This window comes from Neodiprion pinetum, chromosome 6 (genome assembly GCF_021155775.2).
Source record: "Neodiprion pinetum isolate iyNeoPine1 chromosome 6, iyNeoPine1.2, whole genome shotgun sequence".
Taxonomy (NCBI): domain Eukaryota; kingdom Metazoa; phylum Arthropoda; class Insecta; order Hymenoptera; family Diprionidae; genus Neodiprion; species Neodiprion pinetum.
In genome coordinates this window covers 20,399,243-20,418,685 of record NC_060237.1, presented here as the reverse complement: position 1 = coordinate 20,418,685, position 19,443 = coordinate 20,399,243, and the positions used below count along the sequence as shown (strand labels likewise).

General features: G+C 35.6%; 3 protein-coding genes across 24 annotated transcripts in view; 2 read left to right on the top strand and 1 right to left on the bottom strand.

Moving 5' to 3' along the window:
• Positions 1–40: 40 nt before the first annotated feature.
• Positions 41–4,420, top strand: LOC124221160 (target of brain insulin). 3 transcript variants are annotated; one of them, XM_046630898.2, is made up of 5 exons: positions 52–86; positions 206–302; positions 432–1,882; positions 1,954–2,110; positions 2,239–4,420. In XM_046630898.2, the coding sequence occupies exons 2-5, from the start codon at positions 224–226 to the stop codon at positions 2,421–2,423; spliced, it is 1,872 nt and encodes a 623-aa protein (XP_046486854.1). In that variant the 5' UTR covers positions 52–86; positions 206–223; the 3' UTR covers positions 2,424–4,420. The 3 variants fall into 3 exon arrangements, with proteins under 3 accessions (XP_046486855.1, XP_046486854.1, XP_046486852.1); XM_046630896.2 differs by having other exon boundaries at positions 162–302; XM_046630899.2 differs by lacking the exon at positions 206–302 and having other exon boundaries at positions 41–86.
• On the bottom strand, positions 3,049–9,750 carry rha. Of its 3 annotated transcripts, XM_046630873.2 has the most exons (13): positions 8,523–8,686; positions 8,261–8,324; positions 7,277–7,424; positions 6,915–7,176; positions 6,151–6,670; positions 5,860–6,068; positions 5,458–5,762; positions 5,028–5,271; positions 4,800–4,920; positions 4,521–4,624; positions 4,125–4,406; positions 3,663–3,991; positions 3,049–3,504 (listed from the first exon to the last, which is right to left on the bottom strand). In XM_046630873.2, exons 1-13 carry the CDS (start codon positions 8,565–8,567, stop codon positions 3,165–3,167), a joined length of 2,973 nt encoding a protein of 990 aa, XP_046486829.1. In that variant the 5' UTR covers positions 8,568–8,686; the 3' UTR covers positions 3,049–3,164. The 3 variants fall into 3 exon arrangements, with proteins under 3 accessions (XP_046486829.1, XP_046486830.1, XP_046486831.1); XM_046630874.2 differs by lacking the exons at positions 8,261–8,324; positions 8,523–8,686 and adding an exon at positions 9,687–9,750; XM_046630875.2 differs by lacking the exons at positions 7,277–7,424; positions 8,261–8,324; positions 8,523–8,686 and adding an exon at positions 9,687–9,742.
• gish (casein kinase I gish) overlaps positions 8,716–19,443 on the top strand; it is a 55,910-nt gene continuing 45,182 nt past the window's right edge. For all 18 annotated transcript variants that reach the window (XM_046630919.2, XM_046630920.2, XM_046630922.2 and 15 more), the window contains exon 1: positions 8,716–10,718. In XM_046630919.2, the coding sequence (XP_046486875.1) occupies positions 10,478–10,718 (241 nt within the window). In that variant the 5' untranslated portion in view covers positions 8,716–10,477. The remainder of the gene's footprint in view (positions 10,719–19,443) is intronic.

Here is a 19,443-nt window from a genome sequence, read left to right as displayed (position 1 = left end):
TCTTCGGAGCTATATAAGCTTTGCTGGCTGGCTGAGCACATGCACTGTTATTTTGAATATGAGAAAGATGAAGCTTCTTTTACAAGGTACGTGACATGTCAAATAAGTGTAACTTTAGTACTTTGCAATTCATAACATTTTCATTGTAACGAATTGTTTAGCTGAACTCATATTTGTGTTGGTTTCCACTCTTTTGTGCTGTCAGAGGGTCCCAGATAATCAAATGACAAGAGCTACCAAAAATGCGAGAGTTGATGTAATTATTGACAATCATCACATTGGATTGAATATCAGAAAATATGGTAGGTCTATTAAAGACGAGAATAATTAAAACTCTGATGCCAATTGTTAAGTGTTCACAGCAGCTTTGATTCATTTGTAGTTTGTTTTATGAAGTTAGTTTAGTTTTGATGAAACCATTTACTTTTCAGATGGAACTAATGTGTACAATGTGCTTCGTACTCATTCAGCGGCATATTCAAGGGCACTGTTAGTTTTTGGTGATTGTGGTTCTGAAGTTATATGCGTAGTACAGGGTGATGACATGAAAACAGAAATAAAATTGAGCTCTGATAGTGAAATTATTACAATTTCTCGCACTGTAAGCGATAGTGAAACAGCAATCATCGATTGTTATGAACTTACCGATGGAACACAATGGTTCGGAGGTCCACAACTGCGTTACCAGTACTGGCCAGTTCAACATATGCGCTACGAAGAAGAACCTTATCTACCGACTCACCCGGTTAATATGGCATTGGCCGAAAGATACTGGTTGTCGAGCAAAGGGATTTATATATTCGTTGAAGATGCAGCTCCGCTATTCATTGACCAAAATAATTACAAGGATAAAAATCTCTGTTTAGTAGCAAAAAACAAAGCACCTTATAGACATCGCGAATCCGTAATATTGAATTATGAAATTGGTGTTTTTGGTGATCCGAGATCAGCTCACGAAAATGCAATCCATGATCATTTAGGAAAACCAACTGGTCACCCCGACGAGAGAATGATTATGCACCCAATATGGTCAACTTGGGCACGATATAAAGCAAATGTGAGTGCAGAAATAGTAAATGAATTTGCAGATGAGATTCTTCAGTATGGATTCAACAATAGCCAGTTAGAAATTGACGATAACTGGGAAACTTGTTATGGCTCTGCTATTTTTGATACAACAAAATTTCCCAACATTAAATCTCTCACAGATGGTCTTAAGACCAAAGGTTTCAGACTGACTTTATGGATTCATCCTTTCATAAACGAAGAGTGTGAACCTGCTTATATTGAAGCTTTGAATAATGGATATTTTGTGAAAAATGTCTATGGTGAAGTGCGGATGGCTTGGTGGCAGGGACAGCAAGCAGCTGCAATTGACTTCACTAATCCCACAGCTGTGGAGTGGTGGGTCCAGCGGCTAAAATATCTTCAACTCACCAGCGGTGTAGATAGTTTCAAGTTCGACGCCGGTGAGATTTCATGGTTGCCTCAGACACCCGGTATATCAGGCGATGCTGAATTATCACCTGGTAGTTTTATCAGCAGTTACGTCAGATCACTTGCCCAAAATTTTAATGACATGATTGAAGCACGTGTTGGTTGGAGGACTCAAGACTTGCCAATTTTCATAAGAATGATTGACAAGGATACAACATGGACTTGGAACAATGGACTTCCGACATTAATCACAACTCTTTTACAAATGAATATTAATGGATACGTTCATGTTCTTCCTGATATGATTGGAGGTAATGGATATCTTAATGGTTTCCTCAATGGTACAGAGTATCCTTCAAAGGAAATGTTTATCAGATGGTTACAGACCAATGTTTTTATGCCGTCGCTGCAATACTCCTTCGCACCGTGGGACTTTGATGATGAGGTATCCCTTCAAGCTATTTTGTTATACAGGAACACTTTTTGTCAGACATTTTATAACTGAATATATTGTAGACAGTCACAGTAAGTAAAAAATATACGGATCTGCATGCAGAAATAACACCGACTATTATACGTCTCATGAAGAAAGCAGTAGATACCGGAGCACCACTGAATCCACCAATTTGGTGGGTAGATCCAACAAATAGGGTAGCTCACAGAATTAAAGATGGTAAGATAAAGTTAAAAAAGTTATCTCAGCACTTTTATTTTCCTATCATCTACTATATTTTTGCTATTCTTCACTTGCATATTAAATAACAGACATGTTTGGAGCACTTCTGTGACTTTGTATTTCAGAATTTTTACTTGGTGAGGAAATCCTTGTTGCACCAGTGGTTGAAGAAGATGTGGTACAACGTGACATATATCTTCCAAAAGGTTCCTGGAAAGATGCTGTCACGGATGATATTTATACTGGACCATTGTGGTTGAAGAACTATCCAGCTCCGTTGGATGTTTTACCCTACTTTTACAAAATATAAAAATTTCAAGATTGAGAGTATTCAGTACATTCTAGCATCGTGAAAATTTAGGATTAGGTAACTGATCCAATTTCCAATGGAATTTCCAGCGTTGAAGACTGATACAGTAAAATAAGCTACCAATGATAATGAAGGATGATAAATAGGTAGATGTGATTATTTGGTACTGTTTTATTTAGCTTAAAATCTGTATAAAATGAACTAGCATCTTAGCTTCTCTTTCTTTGGGAATACATGTCATATGCTCAGTTTTACATTTCACATTACCTATGCGTTAGTTATTATCTATTGTCAAGCACATCAGACAAAACAATGAAAGATGTACTTGTATTAAACTCTTTTCACTGTGACACAGGGTATCAACGATAAGTAGGTATTATAGAACTGTCGAATCCCTTAACAAAGGAGCAATGCAACTTGTCCATGCTACTTAAACCAGAAAGCATCTGCATTGGGATTTTAAATTATATTCAAGATTGAATCTCGTATTTACATATGAATAACTTATATTTGTAATATCAAAATGTTTACATACTCTGTGTGATAGTTTAGCCTCTATTCGCGCATTCATTACATCAAGTACAACATTGATAAAAGTGTTTTTTCTTCTAATATCGCAACACTTTTAATTTTCAACGTCTATTTCACATAACTTATTCTTATTTTGGATTGTTTTGTACATTTTTGTATCAAATGTTGATTGTCATTCAGTCTTTTTAAATTAGTTTAGAAAAAATAATTTCAGCTCGTAATTAAAAGAGATCTAATTTCGTTGTTGAGTTTCATAATAACCGTATCGTCTATTGAATAGCTACCCGTTTTCAAGAGAGAGTCGCGTTCTTCAATTAAATTTTTCAATTTTTCATCGATTTCTTCAGATCTGGCTGACATTTCTGATCTAGCCATGCTATGGCTAGACTTAGAATATAAGTTTGAAGGTCGTATAAACGCTTGGTCATCCATATTCATCTGCATGAAGGCAGGTTTAGGTTTGATTACATTGATTTCCTGTTGTATCTCACCAAGTAGTATTTGGTCATTCAATAATTCTTTCGAGTCTGTGCATAGAACGTCTTCCAAGCTGTGAAGTAAAGTAAATAATGTAAATACCAAAATATTGGACATTATCAAAACACATGTCAATTAAAAATTAATATTTTTTCGAACTGAGATGGTTGATGAAGAGCTTGATTAAGTCATTGAACGAAAAATTACACGAAATATCATTGGATATCTTACTCAATATTTTTCAACTCTTCCTTGCTATTTTTGATATGAACTTCTACCGCTTGCTGATGATCCATTTTCATTCTGTGAATCTCTCTCACAGCTTTGCCCCATTGCTCTTTAAAGAAGGATTTACTCTTCTGAGTGTTATTCAATTTTTCTTCCATTCCTTTAAGCTCTTGTAGCAACAAAGCTGTTTGATCTTGCGTCAGTGATCCCTTCTGATAAACTTCCAGTTCCTCTGTTAGCTGACTGACGATGTTTTTCAATTTATCGTTTTCTAATTGTAATGGTTCCACTTTCGCTTCGAGCACGTTTTTTTGTTCTTCTAAGATGGATAACTAAATGAAAATAAGATTTCAAACGAGTATTCGATGTAAAAGAGGAATTTCAAAATGGGATGCTTGAAAAAATTTTACCAATTCTTTCAGCTGAGTTTATAACTTTGAAAAAATCGTCATTGATTTAATCTACCTTATGATTGAGATCATCCTGTAAGCGCTGCGAAGCTTCCCGCAGCTCCTGTAGCTTGTGATCATATCTCCATTGTAAATCTTCATTAGCTTTGATTAGCCTAGCCTCTTTTTCCAAACTCTTAAGTCTTCTAATTCGTAAATCTTCGGTAGCATTATTCAAACTATTAGCTAACATTTTGCATTGTTCCACACTACAAGCTAATTTAGTTTCCAACACCTGTCTGCGTTTTTGCCACTCGTCACTCAACAAATTCAAATGTCGTTCTTCTTTTCGTTTCAACTGAAATAATTAGTTTATTTATCGAAACATCTTATGTTGAATGTTACTTTTAAATGAAAATTTTGTCGTGATGAAAAACTACAACTCTCAAACAGTGTGTACTGGTAATTATACCTCAACTCGAAATATTTCCTGCTGTCTCTCCTTCCAAGTTTCCAATTCTTCAACAATTTTATATGCCAAACTGTCGTCTAATATTGGAGGACCCAGGTCTTCGTCTGTTACATCGGAATTCAATTAATTAGATTTTATATATTGACTATATAACATTGATTTATAATCTGCTTATGTGCTTAAACAACAAATCTTGGGAGTGTTGATATTGAAAGTGAGAAAAGTGAGGATAATTTGTCGTAGGAGAGGTTTTTCTACGACGCATAATATAAAAATTACCAGTTTTTCCTCTTTTTGTTCGGTGGTAAGGGCCACAATCTTCTAAACTCATTTTTACATCCAAAATTCCAATTTCTTTTTCGTCTGAGCCAAGTAGTGGCACTCCGAGTTTACACTGTGGCTAAACAATTAATGAAATCGTGCTGGAGAACATTTTTCAACGTTATAGATACTTTAGATTAACGTATGGTGATTATTGTTGCAAAAAACCAGAAGGAAACTCCTCACCTTACTTTTGTTGAATAACTGTGTAACGTCAAGAACAGCTTGAGCCAAGCAAACTTCAACGTTATCTTCAGCATTGCAAATACTGACTCTAGGTGGAAACGATATTAAAAGCTTTCCTATCTCATCTGCGGATGATACGAAGTGTAATTTGCATTGAATATCTTGCAGAGACAATTTTTTTGTTGACAGTCCAGGAATTTTTCGTTGCAAAATCGACACAAGTTGTGTCTTTGGGTGATGAAAACTATAGACATGGTAAATATTATTTCAAAAATTACAATTTTCAATATGTAAATTCCACCTTGCACCTCTACAAATTTTACCCGTCTTTTTCTTACGACACATCTATGTCAGTCACAAATTTAAGCAATTTAGAAACGTCTGTGTGAGGTTGAAAAATATTTTTCATTATATTCATATCTCTTATTACCAAAAATTAATATTCTCTGTCGCCAATTCTTGTGAAAATTTTATACTTTCTAATAAAATGCTCAAGCAGTAGCAGTGGTATGCTTTGATGCTTCTTGAACATTCTTTATTAGAGGCTGAGTGCAATATTGCATCCGCAGAGTGAGAAAAGATCACATCAGCTGCTTGTTCTTTGATAACTTCACAACTCGATGAATGTTTGTTTGGATTTTTGAAATGCCCAACCGGTTGATTAAGACTAATGCATTTCCCAAAATCACCTCCAGGATTTCTGTGTGCTTCAATTTCTGATTTTGTTTTATCAACCTGAAATCATTCAAGTGGATTCTGAGATTCAGAATTATATTCAATCACAATTAACACTCCGAAGTGTTGGATTCGATATAATCAAATGAAATCTCACTGAATTACGATAATGATGGCTATCCTTGATATCCAAATCAGCATGTTGAACCCAACTATTACCAGCCAAGTAAGATGCGACATCATAATTTTCGGCACCTACATTTGAACTCGGATCTTGAGACTTGATATGACTCTTTGAATTCACGCTCTTGTATCCAACATATTGAAGTCGTAATTGAATTTCTACAGACGGCGGTTTTCCTTTCGCTATCCGCAATAGTACATACATTTATTAAATGATTGAGTAAAAGAGTAATGAAATTGTCAGAAGATACTTTTCAATACTCACGAATAGATTCTGTGACATTGTCCATTGCTAGATAACACTTCTGGTCTAAGGCCATACTAGTATCACCGGAATTGTTAGAATAATCTGTGATATTTTCACTTGGAACTAGGGAACGAAGGTCCACTTTGCATTGCCCAACAAGAGTGTTGCCATACTGAAGTTTCACAAGCAGGTAGGGATTCTCTTGAAAATAGTGCTTCAATACATTGAGACAACTGCGTATTCGAATTACTATTTTTTCATTTAGAGTATGAGATTTGTCAGGCAGTTTTTTGAACGATTTTAGTTGTATATCATTGTTCAATATTTGATACCAGAAGCTGAAATTTTCTCTGAGATCGTTAACGCCCCTTTGAACGAGGTATTCTAAATGGTCAGCTTTTCCAGCTGTGATACTCAAAAGAAAGAGATCTCGAGATGTTGAATCTGGACCCAGTTGTATCAAGCGTTCTTCATGTAGTAGCCTAGGTGTTGCACTTACAGTTGACAGGGTAGATTCCATTTCTAGTTCTGCCTTTTGCTGGGAAAATTTTACAATCAAAACAAAGTATATTTGCAATAAGAGAGTAATGCAATGGCGGAGGCGATAATGTTCACTGTTTAAGAAGAAATTTTGTGAAGTAAGATATACAAGAAAGTTTGTAAGTCTCGTTAGTAACTATCGATTCTATGGTAGACAGTTATAAAGTTTTCTTTGTTGTAATTGTTACAATTTAAAATTGTAAATTATGAATTATATCACCTTCTACATTCCACAGGATTACCTGAATGTTGCTGTAACTTTGGCCCGAGACCATTTCCCTATCTTCTATGGTTAGACTAAGAAGTATTTCCGGAACAGATACTCTCAGCTCTGATTTGACTCCGAGAAGCTTGTGCCAACTAACTTTAACCTTTGTGCTTTTGTCCCGAGGTATTATTTGCGCCGATCTCAGAGGGAGTAAAATGTATCCAATTTTTTCTCGTAATCCGCTGTCGTCGACTGCAAAACATTCTAGTTTCAATGGAACATGGTCCACTCTCATTCTGTGAATAAATTTATTTTTCTTAAAAGTGTAAATGGCAAAATATGGGAATCGCTAATGCAAGTGTTAGTTCACACTTCACAACTTATTTGTCTTTATACTTTCGCACTCCGCTCTTGTCCGCATCCCATACTAAATCGGTCGCGTATTGCGGATGTAGGTCAGGATCTACAAGGTCAGTTTCCAACGAGTGTCCGTTCAGCGTCGCAACAATAACTGTTGGATTTTCAAGCTGGCTGAATCCATTCCCTTGAATTATTTGCCGAAAATAAGAGTGGTGACTGTTTTCTGGCTTATAATTGAAATAATTGATCCATGGATTGCTTGCGATAAATTCATTGAAATTATGAAAAGATCTAGACAATAGTGTCATTCAAAAGGAGGTATATTTGTGTAAAATAATTACATATGGTAATCGCAGGGTTTACTCCAAAGACATTTTCAAAATTCACCTGGTGGTTTGGATTTTCTTTCCAGCACTTATTTGAAAATTGATCATTCATTATAATAGCAGAAAATGATGTTTTGCGGTGAAACATCTTAGTAAATCTAACTTTCAAATTTAGAGGTCTAGTCAGAGAGAATCTTTTTTGGCATACTTTAACAAAATACTTCTACATTTTTTTCTATCAGTTGTTCTAAACAAAGTTGTCAATGAACTTGAATCTAGAATAAAGTTCTGGCTATTTTTAAACTTCTGTCAGGTGAACGGTAAAGTATATAAAAATTCAGTAAAATAATCAAACCTGGAAGAAAAGCATACATCTCTTTGTTTCAACGATGTTTATTTGTAGCATTTTTAAATTTCATGTTCACAAAGTATTTCGTTTGATTTATAAATTAAATTTCATTCTACCTATCAAAGTACTAACCGAACTACAGGTTTAAATTATAGCGAAATGGTTTTCAGCCAGAGAGAGAAAACGAAAACGATTAATCAAGTTTTTCGAACGGAAGCAAACAGTGATGTTAACATCGTGAAAAGTGGACCCGCATTCAAAAGATGTTTGGTTGTAAACAGTACATGCCGAGGTATCGGAATTGAGGTTATGTATCAACAGCTGACGTATAATAAAAATAGATACCTTCTTTAATACCAAGTACAACCTGTACATTGGGACCAGTCAATTCTTCCATAACTTTAAACCACTATATAAATGGATAAAAAAAAGTAAATAAAAATCTTCAAATACAAGTTGTAGATCAGGAACGAAAACATAGCAGAGCTTTGCGTTCCGGTTGCTATGGATACTGAGCGGACTACGTAGTTCTTTGAAATGAAAATATTCGATTAAACAAATTACGTATAAAATAAAACGAGGGATTTCGATACAGGGATATAATAACCGTGTATTTATTTGGGGCGGGTATCCGGCGCCTCGTTATCGCCATTATTCCTCAAATATACACCGGAAAAACAAGGCATAAAGGGGGCGGGGAGCGATATTAAACTCGGCGGAAACGGAACCGCGATGCGCGCGCAGACAACACTAGCATAGCAGCAGGGGCTTCAGGCCATTCGCCCCCTCCGCCAATCGGCACTCCGTGAGAGAAGCCGCTGCGCTGAGAACAGCGGGCCTGCGAACTGCTGGGAATTGTCGCGAACGTAACCATCGGCCAGTCCATCGGACCCGCACCCCGTTGGCGAAAATATTATCATGGTACACCTACCTACGAGGCTAATTTTTTAATTGACACAGAACAAGAGATTTGATACGTGCCTAGTTCGTCGGGTGTTTTAAAAGTAACCGGGAGTGAGGATAAGTGACGTAACGCGGGTTTATCGTCGACGTATGTATGCATGTATGTACGTACGGTGTGACGAAAGCGGCGGAGAAAACGTTGTAGGTACATACGTACGTACATAAATATACGCGAGGTGTTTGAAAAGAATAGCAGAGAGGGGGGGGCAAACTACCAAAAACGTATCCGTTAGATGTAACATAAAGGGTTTTGGTATCGAAGTTTGGCGGTGATGAAAACGACGGAGAATATCCTTACGTTTCGGAGAAAAACAACCAACCATCCGAATCAATAAATAAATTAATAAATAAATAAAGTTTATACATATATATGGATAGAGTATATATATAAAAAAGAAACGAGAAAAAGAAAAAGTAAAATAAAAGCAAGAAAAAGAAACGTAGTCGGATATTTCGGAGAGATCTCCCCGCGAGCGAGAGGTGCCCGAGAGGAGCCAGTGAGTAACGTTTTGTAATGGAGGTGTTGGCGCATTGTCCTCTGTGCGGTGAGGAGGACATGCCCATGCGTTATGTTCGTCGTGGATGTGACTAATAAAGTGCAGTGTGCCGGGGAGGATTCGTCGAGTTCGACGCGGTGCAGTGCGAGCGATAGGATAGCGTTAGCGAATATACGACCGTGCTTACAGCATGGGGATTGAAACGGTCAGTGACAAGCGAGGCAAGTCAAACAAGTGAGAAATAGTGTGCCAGCGTTATGGTCGGCAGCAGTCGGGGCCGGGAGTAGGTAGACGGTTAGAAACCAACCTACCTGTGTCACACGAGCGGCCATTAACTTTCCCCGTGGCCGTGCCTCTGCTGAGTTTTTAAATTCGTTAACGACACCCGACGGATAGTTATCCCCTTGCCCCCTCCCCCGCCCGTCCTCCCACCCCCCTGGCCCAATCCCACCCCGCCGTCACCCCGCCGCTGCCGCCGCTGCTTCGTCGTCGACGACGAGGAGTGTGACGGCGATCGGTCATCGGTGTATTCTGACCACGGTGTGTGCGCGCGTGAATCGTGTATGTGTTTCACGTCTGAGGTTATTCATTTTTTTTTCTTACCTTTATTTTCGTTTTCTTTTTTTCTCACCATCATCAACGTCATCTTTATCGTCATCACCACCACCACCACCACCACAACAACAACAACAACAACCAGCAGAACCACCAACACTACCGCTATCGTTACACTTCTATCGTCAACGAAATTCTGTGCTGGTTTTCGTAAAGGAGAAGAAGAAGAAGAAGAAGAAGAAAAAAAAAAAAACGAAAGAAGAAAATAAGGAGAAGGAGAAAGTGCGACGACGAACGACATCAACGATCTCGTTTTGTGCGATGTTTACGAATCAGTGGTGAATACAGGTGTGATTTATCGATATAGGTATATACACCTGTGTACATACATACGTATATACATACACACATACGCATACATATGCACGTATTACACTCGAGATAAAAGAAAAAAAAAAAAAAAGAAAACAAAAACTGACATCGACGAGGTGAAATCCGCTAGACGGTTTTATTTTTAACCACGCGTTTTATCGTCGATTATCGAAATATGGAAAAACGCGAGAGCCGCGACCCTCGGGCCAACAAAGAAATAACCCGGGGTGGTGAACGTGACCGGGATCAAGAAGCTGCCAAGAGGACGTCGAGGGGTAGCGGAAACGCTGCCGCCCGGGCCAACATGCACGCATCCCGGCACAGCGTGACATCATCCTCCGGAGTTTTGATGGTTGGACCGAATTTTCGAGTCGGGAAGAAAATCGGTTGTGGAAATTTTGGCGAGCTAAGACTCGGTGAGTACGATACTGATATCACTACAAGCAACCAATCGAATCTGCGATCTATCGCCGAGAAATCTATAGTTAAACCCAACCTAACCTTCAAATATTCTTACGCACCCACCCACATCGCTGTGCGGGGATTTTACACCGTATTATGTACGCAACCGATTCCTTTCCTTCTCTCGTACGAGGCTGAAGTTGGTAACGTTCGCGTAACGAAACATTGGCTGGAAAAATTACTATTTTACAAGGTTATAGTGACTTTGGAAACGAGTAAGTTGAATCTTGAAAATGTGAACAAGTCTTGCTTTGTTACGATTTACCGCATTTCAGGAATTTGTGAAATTGTGAAATTACGGTTTTTACGAAAAGTATATCATTACGATAACGCTACTAACTTCAGCGTCATCTTCGTACGAGGAGGCTGAAGTTAGTAACGTTAACGTAGCAAAATATTTGGGCGGGGGGTGATTAATATTTTGCAAGTTTATACCGACTGCAGTAAGTTGAATCTTTAAAATGTGAACAAGTTTTGCCTTATTATAATTTACCGCATTTCAGACATACCTGCAATTGTGAAATAACGATTATTCCGAAGATTAAGTCATTTCAATAACGTTACTAACTTCAGCCCCATTTCTTCATTTCTGCTGCTGTTGCTGCATTGTGCCGCCTTCTCAAAGTTGTTGCTAGCCAGCAATCAGTTGCACTCTGATATGAGAGAATTATTCACACGTTTTTCGCCTATCTACCGTATCTTCGTCGACGGGGAATTTTTGCAATCGTTTATCGGTAATGCGGTTACGGATCGCGAGAAAAACGACTTACTTTTTTCACAGGCGTGTTTTCCTGAAAACAAACTTACGTTTTTACCGACAAAAGAATCGGCGAATCGATCTAATTTTATTATTTCAAATTCTCCTTGCGAAATATGTACTCTCTGTGTTTTACCGTCGCTATGTAAATGCAGCTAATATTACGCCGGATAATTCCGCCTTGGTTTAGATCCGCAGAAAAGTAACAACATGTTATATTTTCCAACGTGTTTTATTTCTCATTTTCCTCGAAAGTATTCTCGCCGTTTGTGTTTGACGCGTGTAAAATACCTGCACGTGTTTTCCGTCTCGATGAACGAACGGAATTAATTAGCCCGAATAATTACTTGTCAATTATAATCGTCGTCGGTTAGGAGAATGCGAAAAACATCGACGTGAAAACGATTCACTCATTCATTCATTCGTTAATCATAATAAGTTTCTTTTTTCCTCACCATTTATCATCGTTGATTTTTCCTTCGAGCATTGATTTGAACATTATTCGAAGGAATTAGTACCGTTGGTTATAATTGATATTCGAATCAACTCGAACGTTTTGCTGCTTTGATAATTTTCCCTGCTGCTACGCTCAGTCGAGTCTTTCCTCTTGTTTATTTACACTCTAGTAATTAAACGTTATCAGTAGTTGGTTGCTCTGTGCATGACAATGATGTTAAAAAAATAAAAATTCACGAAAAAACACTGGACAATTTGTAGAGGGAAACGTTAAAGTTTTATGTAATAGCGACGACTTGTAAATGTTCCTCACATATCCTACGATGGATTTTTGGGTAGGAAAAATATTACACCTGCTGTAAAGTTTTTCATTGAATTTATCAAGGATTCGGTGAAAGTTTTTTCTTACAGGAAACTCGCGATTGTTCGTTGCGTAATTTGCAGTAACAAATACAAAATCGGCGATGATGGAGCGAGATATCTAATGTACAACGTGTACATAATAATGAAAAACCATGCGAGAAGGAAAAAGTGACGCAATATAATTATACGTCGAATGTAAACCGCAATTATTTATCTACTTTCGTACGATTCGTGCTGTCTGTGTATCATCGATTACGGAAAATTGATGTAGGTTTATAAGTATTTTACAATGAGGTAACTTATAACGATGAATATCCGCAAGGGTTTTTCTTTCTTCTTCTCCCTCTTCAAAAAGAAAGAAATCAAAAAAAACATTCTGTTACATGTGAAATCTGTAATTACGGAATCATGCTCACGCTTACAAATCGAAATCGATCAATGATTTGTCGTTATCATAATATGCACGCGTCGGTTTAATATTCCTGAAGAATTGTTGCAACTCACACGTGCGGACTGTTCGATGAGCTATAAAATTACATCAGCCCAACGCTTGTAACGTTCTTGTAATGATGCATCTTTGGAAAAAGACGTTATTTGGAAACTTTAGGATTACTTGAAATTTGGTAAACTGTTAAATACAGCATATCAAGAAACTGAGATTTTGTAAATTCAACTTTTTCAGATATTCTAAAAGAGCAAATTAATAATTTTTGTTTCAACGATTCGACATATTAACGTTACCAACTTCAGCATCGTAAAATTATTTCATCATTTACGACGTAACACGATTATTGGTTCGATAAAAACTGTTGTTATAATATCAGTACAGTCACTATCAGTCTTCACGCCGCCGTTGTAAATGCTTTGAGATCGATAATAATTTTCCACAGCGGGATTAGACTGAAAATGTGTGAAAACCGACGAGTCGTAATATCAGCCTCCGCTGTTGTACCAACAACGTGCCACGCCTCATTTTTCGGACCAAGGAATAAGAAGTTTGTAGGGAAATGAGAAGAGGAAAAAAATACAGAAGGAATTAACACAGTACATGTATTGACGGGTTGGCGGAAAAGCTGCGAGAAAAACAAGTTGTTGTTGTTTTCTTTGTTGCCGTACACTTATTGTTGGTAGCAAATTTTTCTGCCACCTTGCAGGCGTTGACGCATTTTAGTCGGGATTATCGTATCTCGTTCTGGTGAAAATGTGTAAGAGTAATGTTTTTTTTTTTTTTTTTATAATTTTTTATTTACAATATTGGGGTTGAATAGTAGGGGTTGAAATTACGAATTTGAAAAGTCCTGAAAGCGCCGAGTTACGAATTTGTTGCTCACGAAACTTAGAGTAAAGAAATCAAACTTTGACGAAACATCAAAAGTTTCCGAAACCCGCCGGCGCTCAAAGTTCCGCAAGTGCAAAGTTCCGAAAGGGCGAAAATTTATAAATCCGAAACATCGAAACGCCGAATGATCGAAGATTTTCAGTTCTGTGAATTTCTGGCTTGGTGAAATTTCACCATTCTGATCTTTTTCTTTGTTTTGGATTTTGGATATTCTTCTGTTCGGAATCCTGGTCATTCTAATTTTCGGTTCTTCCGATATTTTAAACCCACTCGTTGAATAATCTGCGGTGTGTAAGTATATTTTAATTTTTGAAATTCTATTGAACCGAAACTTTATTTTTCGACATTTTGCTGGATCGTAACTTGAATTTTCGGAACCTTAAACCGTCGGGTTTTCGATCGTTCGAAACTTTGTTGTTTCGTCAAAGTTTGATTTTTTTGCTTCGAGTTTCACCACAAAATAATGCGAAATTAGGCGCTTTCCGAACCTTTCAAATTCGGAACTTGAACCCCGCCCTTGTGTGAATAATTCATAATTCTGATGAAACTGACAAAAATTTTGAAATTGAGCGGTATTTTGATCCTTGAAAATTGGGGTGCATAGGAATGAGCATTTCATGCTTTTTTGCCGATCATTGTCAGGTTGCCGAGGAGCGATGATAGTTATCAAAAACGTGTTGTGTCTTATGTTAACACATTGCGAACATCAACTTTGTGAGTATGTATGTACGTTAAATCGATAAAACATTTAAAAAAAATCACGATTTTACAACTTTCAAAAATGACTTTTAAGATATTATGTTTACCAAATATGCAAGATATATTATGTGCTTTGTTTATTTATCCAGCAGTTTACCACTGAATTTCCGACATTTTCTTGAGGTTCTGAAGTAATTCTTTTTTTTTTAACGCATCTCTACATGCCCGTTACAAACAAATTTCAACTTTGTGTGTGGTTTTTTTAATTTTTTTAATTCATTTAATGCATATTCCAAGAAGAGGTATATATAAAAAAACCTAGACCGAGTTCGTGATTTATTGTTATGTTATTTAACCGCATTCGAATTAGAATTTTATCCACGGGTTTGTTATTTTTATTGTGGGTTTATTAATCATATCGCAATTTTCTTATTGCATATTATTATTATTACTACTATCATAATAATCGATTTCTCAGGGTCTCCAGCTGCTCTTCTCGTATTTCTATTTTATTGATAATTTTTGGTCCCACGGCTATGAAGTCTACTTAAAAGGATTTGTTGGCCGAAAATCGATACTGTTTGTACGTTGAGTATGTTTATCGAATTATTGTATTTCCAAGTTACGAAGGTATCTATGAAAGAAAAAAAGATAAATGACCGAATTGATAACAAAAGCTTCAAAATCTATGCTTAATTTCAAAATTGTCCAAAATCTACTAGTAGATTCGTTCTATTGATTCTACAATTTCTTATTTCACTCAAAATACTGTTTTCTAACGATTGGCTGAAATATTTTTTTTTTTTTTTTTTTTGATACCGTCATCGTTAAAAATTTTAATTTTACAACCACGTACCGAACTTCTTAAACATTCCGTTCCTTCCAGAGAAATTTCCTAGACTATTTTATTCCTAGTGCATGTCTTAATATCGTAGTGTGAGTCTGTTTGTTGAACTAACTGCAGATCACTCGACATGTTTCTTTATACCACTGCGTGGGTGCGTGTTTTTGCAAATAATAAAATTGCACAATTCGCGGCGGAAGACGTAGAGGACACTTTTTTGTAATTTCGTACACGCGCGGAGCTCTTTGCTTTTATAATCAAGGTATTCGCGTAAGAAAATTCGCCAGCTGGCACAATAAACTTGAATGAAAACGCTTGCGGTTCGTAAATATTATTTAATCAACGTTCGTCAAAACGAATTTATGCATCTCGTACGGAAGGTATAGGTATATACTGTATATACGTGTGTGTGTGTGTGTGTGTGTGTATAAACATATGGGGCATTCCATGACAGCACGATCAAGTTACCACGTCGATCATGTCTCGGATTGGCTTTATGATTTATTTTTTTTACGAAAGTACACGACGAAAAACGTGTTCGAAATTTTTTTCAGAATCCTTTGACCCGGCGTATCAAAAGTACGACTTAAAAAATTCAAAAAAAAAAAACCAAAAACCATTTTCGAAGATCTCAAAAAATTCAGAAAAATCTTATCAAATATAACAAAATTTTTGACACGTATTAGAAGATAGAAATTTCATAAATTCATAAGATGAATAAGAAAAATATTTTAAAAAGAAAACAATTATTATTTGATTGCATTTTTTGCATAAGAATGAATATAATAATAATCTTTTCTTTGTGTTTTTATTATTTTTCTTATTCATCTTTTGAAGTTATGAAATCTCCATCTTCTAATACGTGTCAAAAATTTTGTTATATTTGATAAGATTTTTCTGAATTTTTTGAGATTCTAGAAAGTGGGTTTTGTTTCAAGTATTTAAATCATACTTCAGATACGCTGAGACGTAGAATCTTGATCGTGATGTCATGGAATATCCTATATGTATATATATATATATATATATATATATCGTGATGTCATGGAATATCCTATATATATATATATATATATATATATATATATATATATATATATATATATATATATATACATATAGGATATTCCATGACATCACGATATATATATATATATATACACATGGGAATTCTAATTTCTATTGAAGCTTTTGAATAACACTGCAACGTATGCGCATTTTGTGTTTCGCATTCTTCTTATTTTTCTTATTCTCACCCCACGATCTTAATGTGGCGGTAACCTGAAACTACTTCTGTCATACGTAAACCGCACTCACATCACTTCTGTGCACAATAACTAAAAATATTACCATCACTTTGAACACGCGGAAGGTGAACAGAAGTAATTACGCAACATCGGCCTGCATGGCATCATTAAAGAGCGCACCACATTTTCTCATTGCGTTTTGCTGGCTGCCTGTTTTTTCCTTCGTTTTTTTTGTTTCTCTCATGCAGCATCTACTCTGTGCGTTTCTTTTCTTTCAATAATTTCCCACAGTGTAATTATGTATTATTATATTGGATCGTAACTTTTCTCAAATCAAGCAGATCGTTGTTTCTTCGATTTATTTTAAAATTAAACAACAGAAGAATAATTATTTACCTATTCACTAGCATTACCCCATTTGACCAGATTTTTTATAAATAATATTTTCACATCGTACAATAACAATTGCACGTGTAACGGTTAAATTTTTTTTTATTAACACGCGTGAATGGAAACTTGAGTGTTATAAAAATTTACAGTATGGGATTTTTTAATTTTGCGTATCGTGCAGAGCGCGATATTGACTAGGTTATATTTTTTAATTACAGTTTGATTTTTCACCGTTGGTGATGATAACAGTTGATTAAAAGATCTGAAAAACGATTCGATATCGCGAAAACTTTAGTCGTACGTATTAAGATGGAGAAAAAAAGTAACGATGAAAATGGAAATTTGGCGTCGGGTTTTTATTATTCTTAATTTTTTTTCAAATCTTTCACCATACAATTTCTATGAAAATTATTCCCATTTTCCCCCCATATTCTTTGGATACATTCGCGTGAGTCATTCCTTGTTAAAATTATGCTGACGTAATCCACCGGCGTGTGGAGAAGGCAGAAAGCAGCCCTTCTAGTCTAACGGCTTTTCGCTTGTGAGTTAATGACCCAAAACATCCCCCCGTGCTGCCTACGATTATGGCGTTGTACACTGTACGCTTATACTACGTATGCATGTGTGATTTGCCTAACAATAAGCGAGAATCATTACGTGTAACAGCCATAACCATCCATACAACGTGCGGGGTGCATTTTAAGTCTTGCAAAAACTCGATTTATTTTTATTATACATGCGCGCTTCGAATATGTAATTAAAACCTGAATCGGTATATTTATTTAGAAATTTTTTCCTCTATTCATTCAACAGTATTATTATCAATTACCATCATTATTATCGTTATTATTATTACTACCAGTTTTAGAGTTTTTTTTTATATTTTCTTTAAATTTTATTTAAATTTACGGTTATACACAACGTAAATCTGTGTATACGATAGCAATTGTTGCATACTCTGCATCGAAAGAATCGAAAGCTGCTTAAAGTTTCACTGCAATCAACAGAAATATTAGTTTTTTTTTCTTTTTTTTTTTAATCATTTGCCACGCTCGTTTTATGTGTAAAATATGCAAAGCTCGCGTGAATAAATACCTTTGCTTGGGTTACAACCTACAGCTGTGCGGATCAATTGCTTTGGACACTATTTTCATTTGTTCGCCTTGAATGATAATGATAATAATAATTTATTTTATCGACGATAAGAGACAAGACTACGATTAGGTTGGTATTAACGCACGTTGTTATAAAGGTGAACGAAAATTAAATCGCGTTCAATCTATCTGTTATATATACCTACGTATAATATATATTTATTTTATCTTGAGAATTTTTTTTTCTCGTTATTCATTTATTTTCGTATCGCCTTTAATCAATATCGCTTCTATCATAATCTATAAAATACTTGAGGTATATTGTACGTACCAACTTCGTGTCGTATCATCCATTTTCATTAAATTACATTACTACTTCATTTCCGGTTCGAATGAATGAATCACACGAATGAAAATATAATAATTAATCATTTAGGTATTTGTTTTTCACCCGTGAGAGCGTTATTGAGATGTTTTTTTTTCTTTTATTTCTCACAAATTTCACAACTGAAACGAAGGATTCAATCGAACGTTCGTTTTATTTCTATTAAAAATAATGTACACACATTTAGTCATTTATAATTTTTTTTTTTATTTGTTTTAGATCGCCGGTTTGTCCATATTTGAATATCGCAAATTCTCGATATAATCTCAACTCCGTTTGTTGTCGTTATTTTGCATTGCTTAATCCCTTCTTTGGTTGTCGAGTATAATTTCAGAGAAGAAAGTAGAATCGTTGGGGGAGGAAAAAAAACAACCAATGAAAGATAATTCAAAAAATTTACAGGAGAATAATAAAACTGTTTTTTTGTTTTTTTTCCACCTCACCGCGTTGATAACCTTGCTTATCGATTAGTAACCGTTACATAAGTTTTGGTTTGTATAACAACTGTATAACATATTTTAAAAGAACGTATTATCGAATTTTAACCACCACGGATCACCTTAAATAAAATAATCAACTCTCGAATTGTAGATAGAAGAAAATTACACGATTGTAATATATGTAACAGTATAGAATAATAATAATATGACGACGATGATGTAAATCATAATGACTTATCGCCGTGTGACGACGGTAAATTGAATTGGTGGCATTGAATATTATAAGTATGTAGAAGAAAAGATAAGAAACGAATACATATGTATAAAAAGTATGCATGTCACGCAAAATTATATATATATATATATATATATATATATATATATATATATATATATATATATAAAATTCGATAAATTCACGGCAATGAATATTTTTTTTACGAACCGACGTAAGAAAAAAAGAAAAAGCTCGCTGTAGCGATATTATTTATTTATTTAATTACTTTTTTTTCGCATTCGTAAAACTTTGCGACATAGTCTCGACGATTTCTTGTTTATATTTACCGTTAATTTTACACTGGTATGTAATATTGACTCGGGTAATTCTTGTTAGTGGCAAAATTCGTCCTGGTGCTGATGGTGGTTAGTTTGAAATGATTCATAAC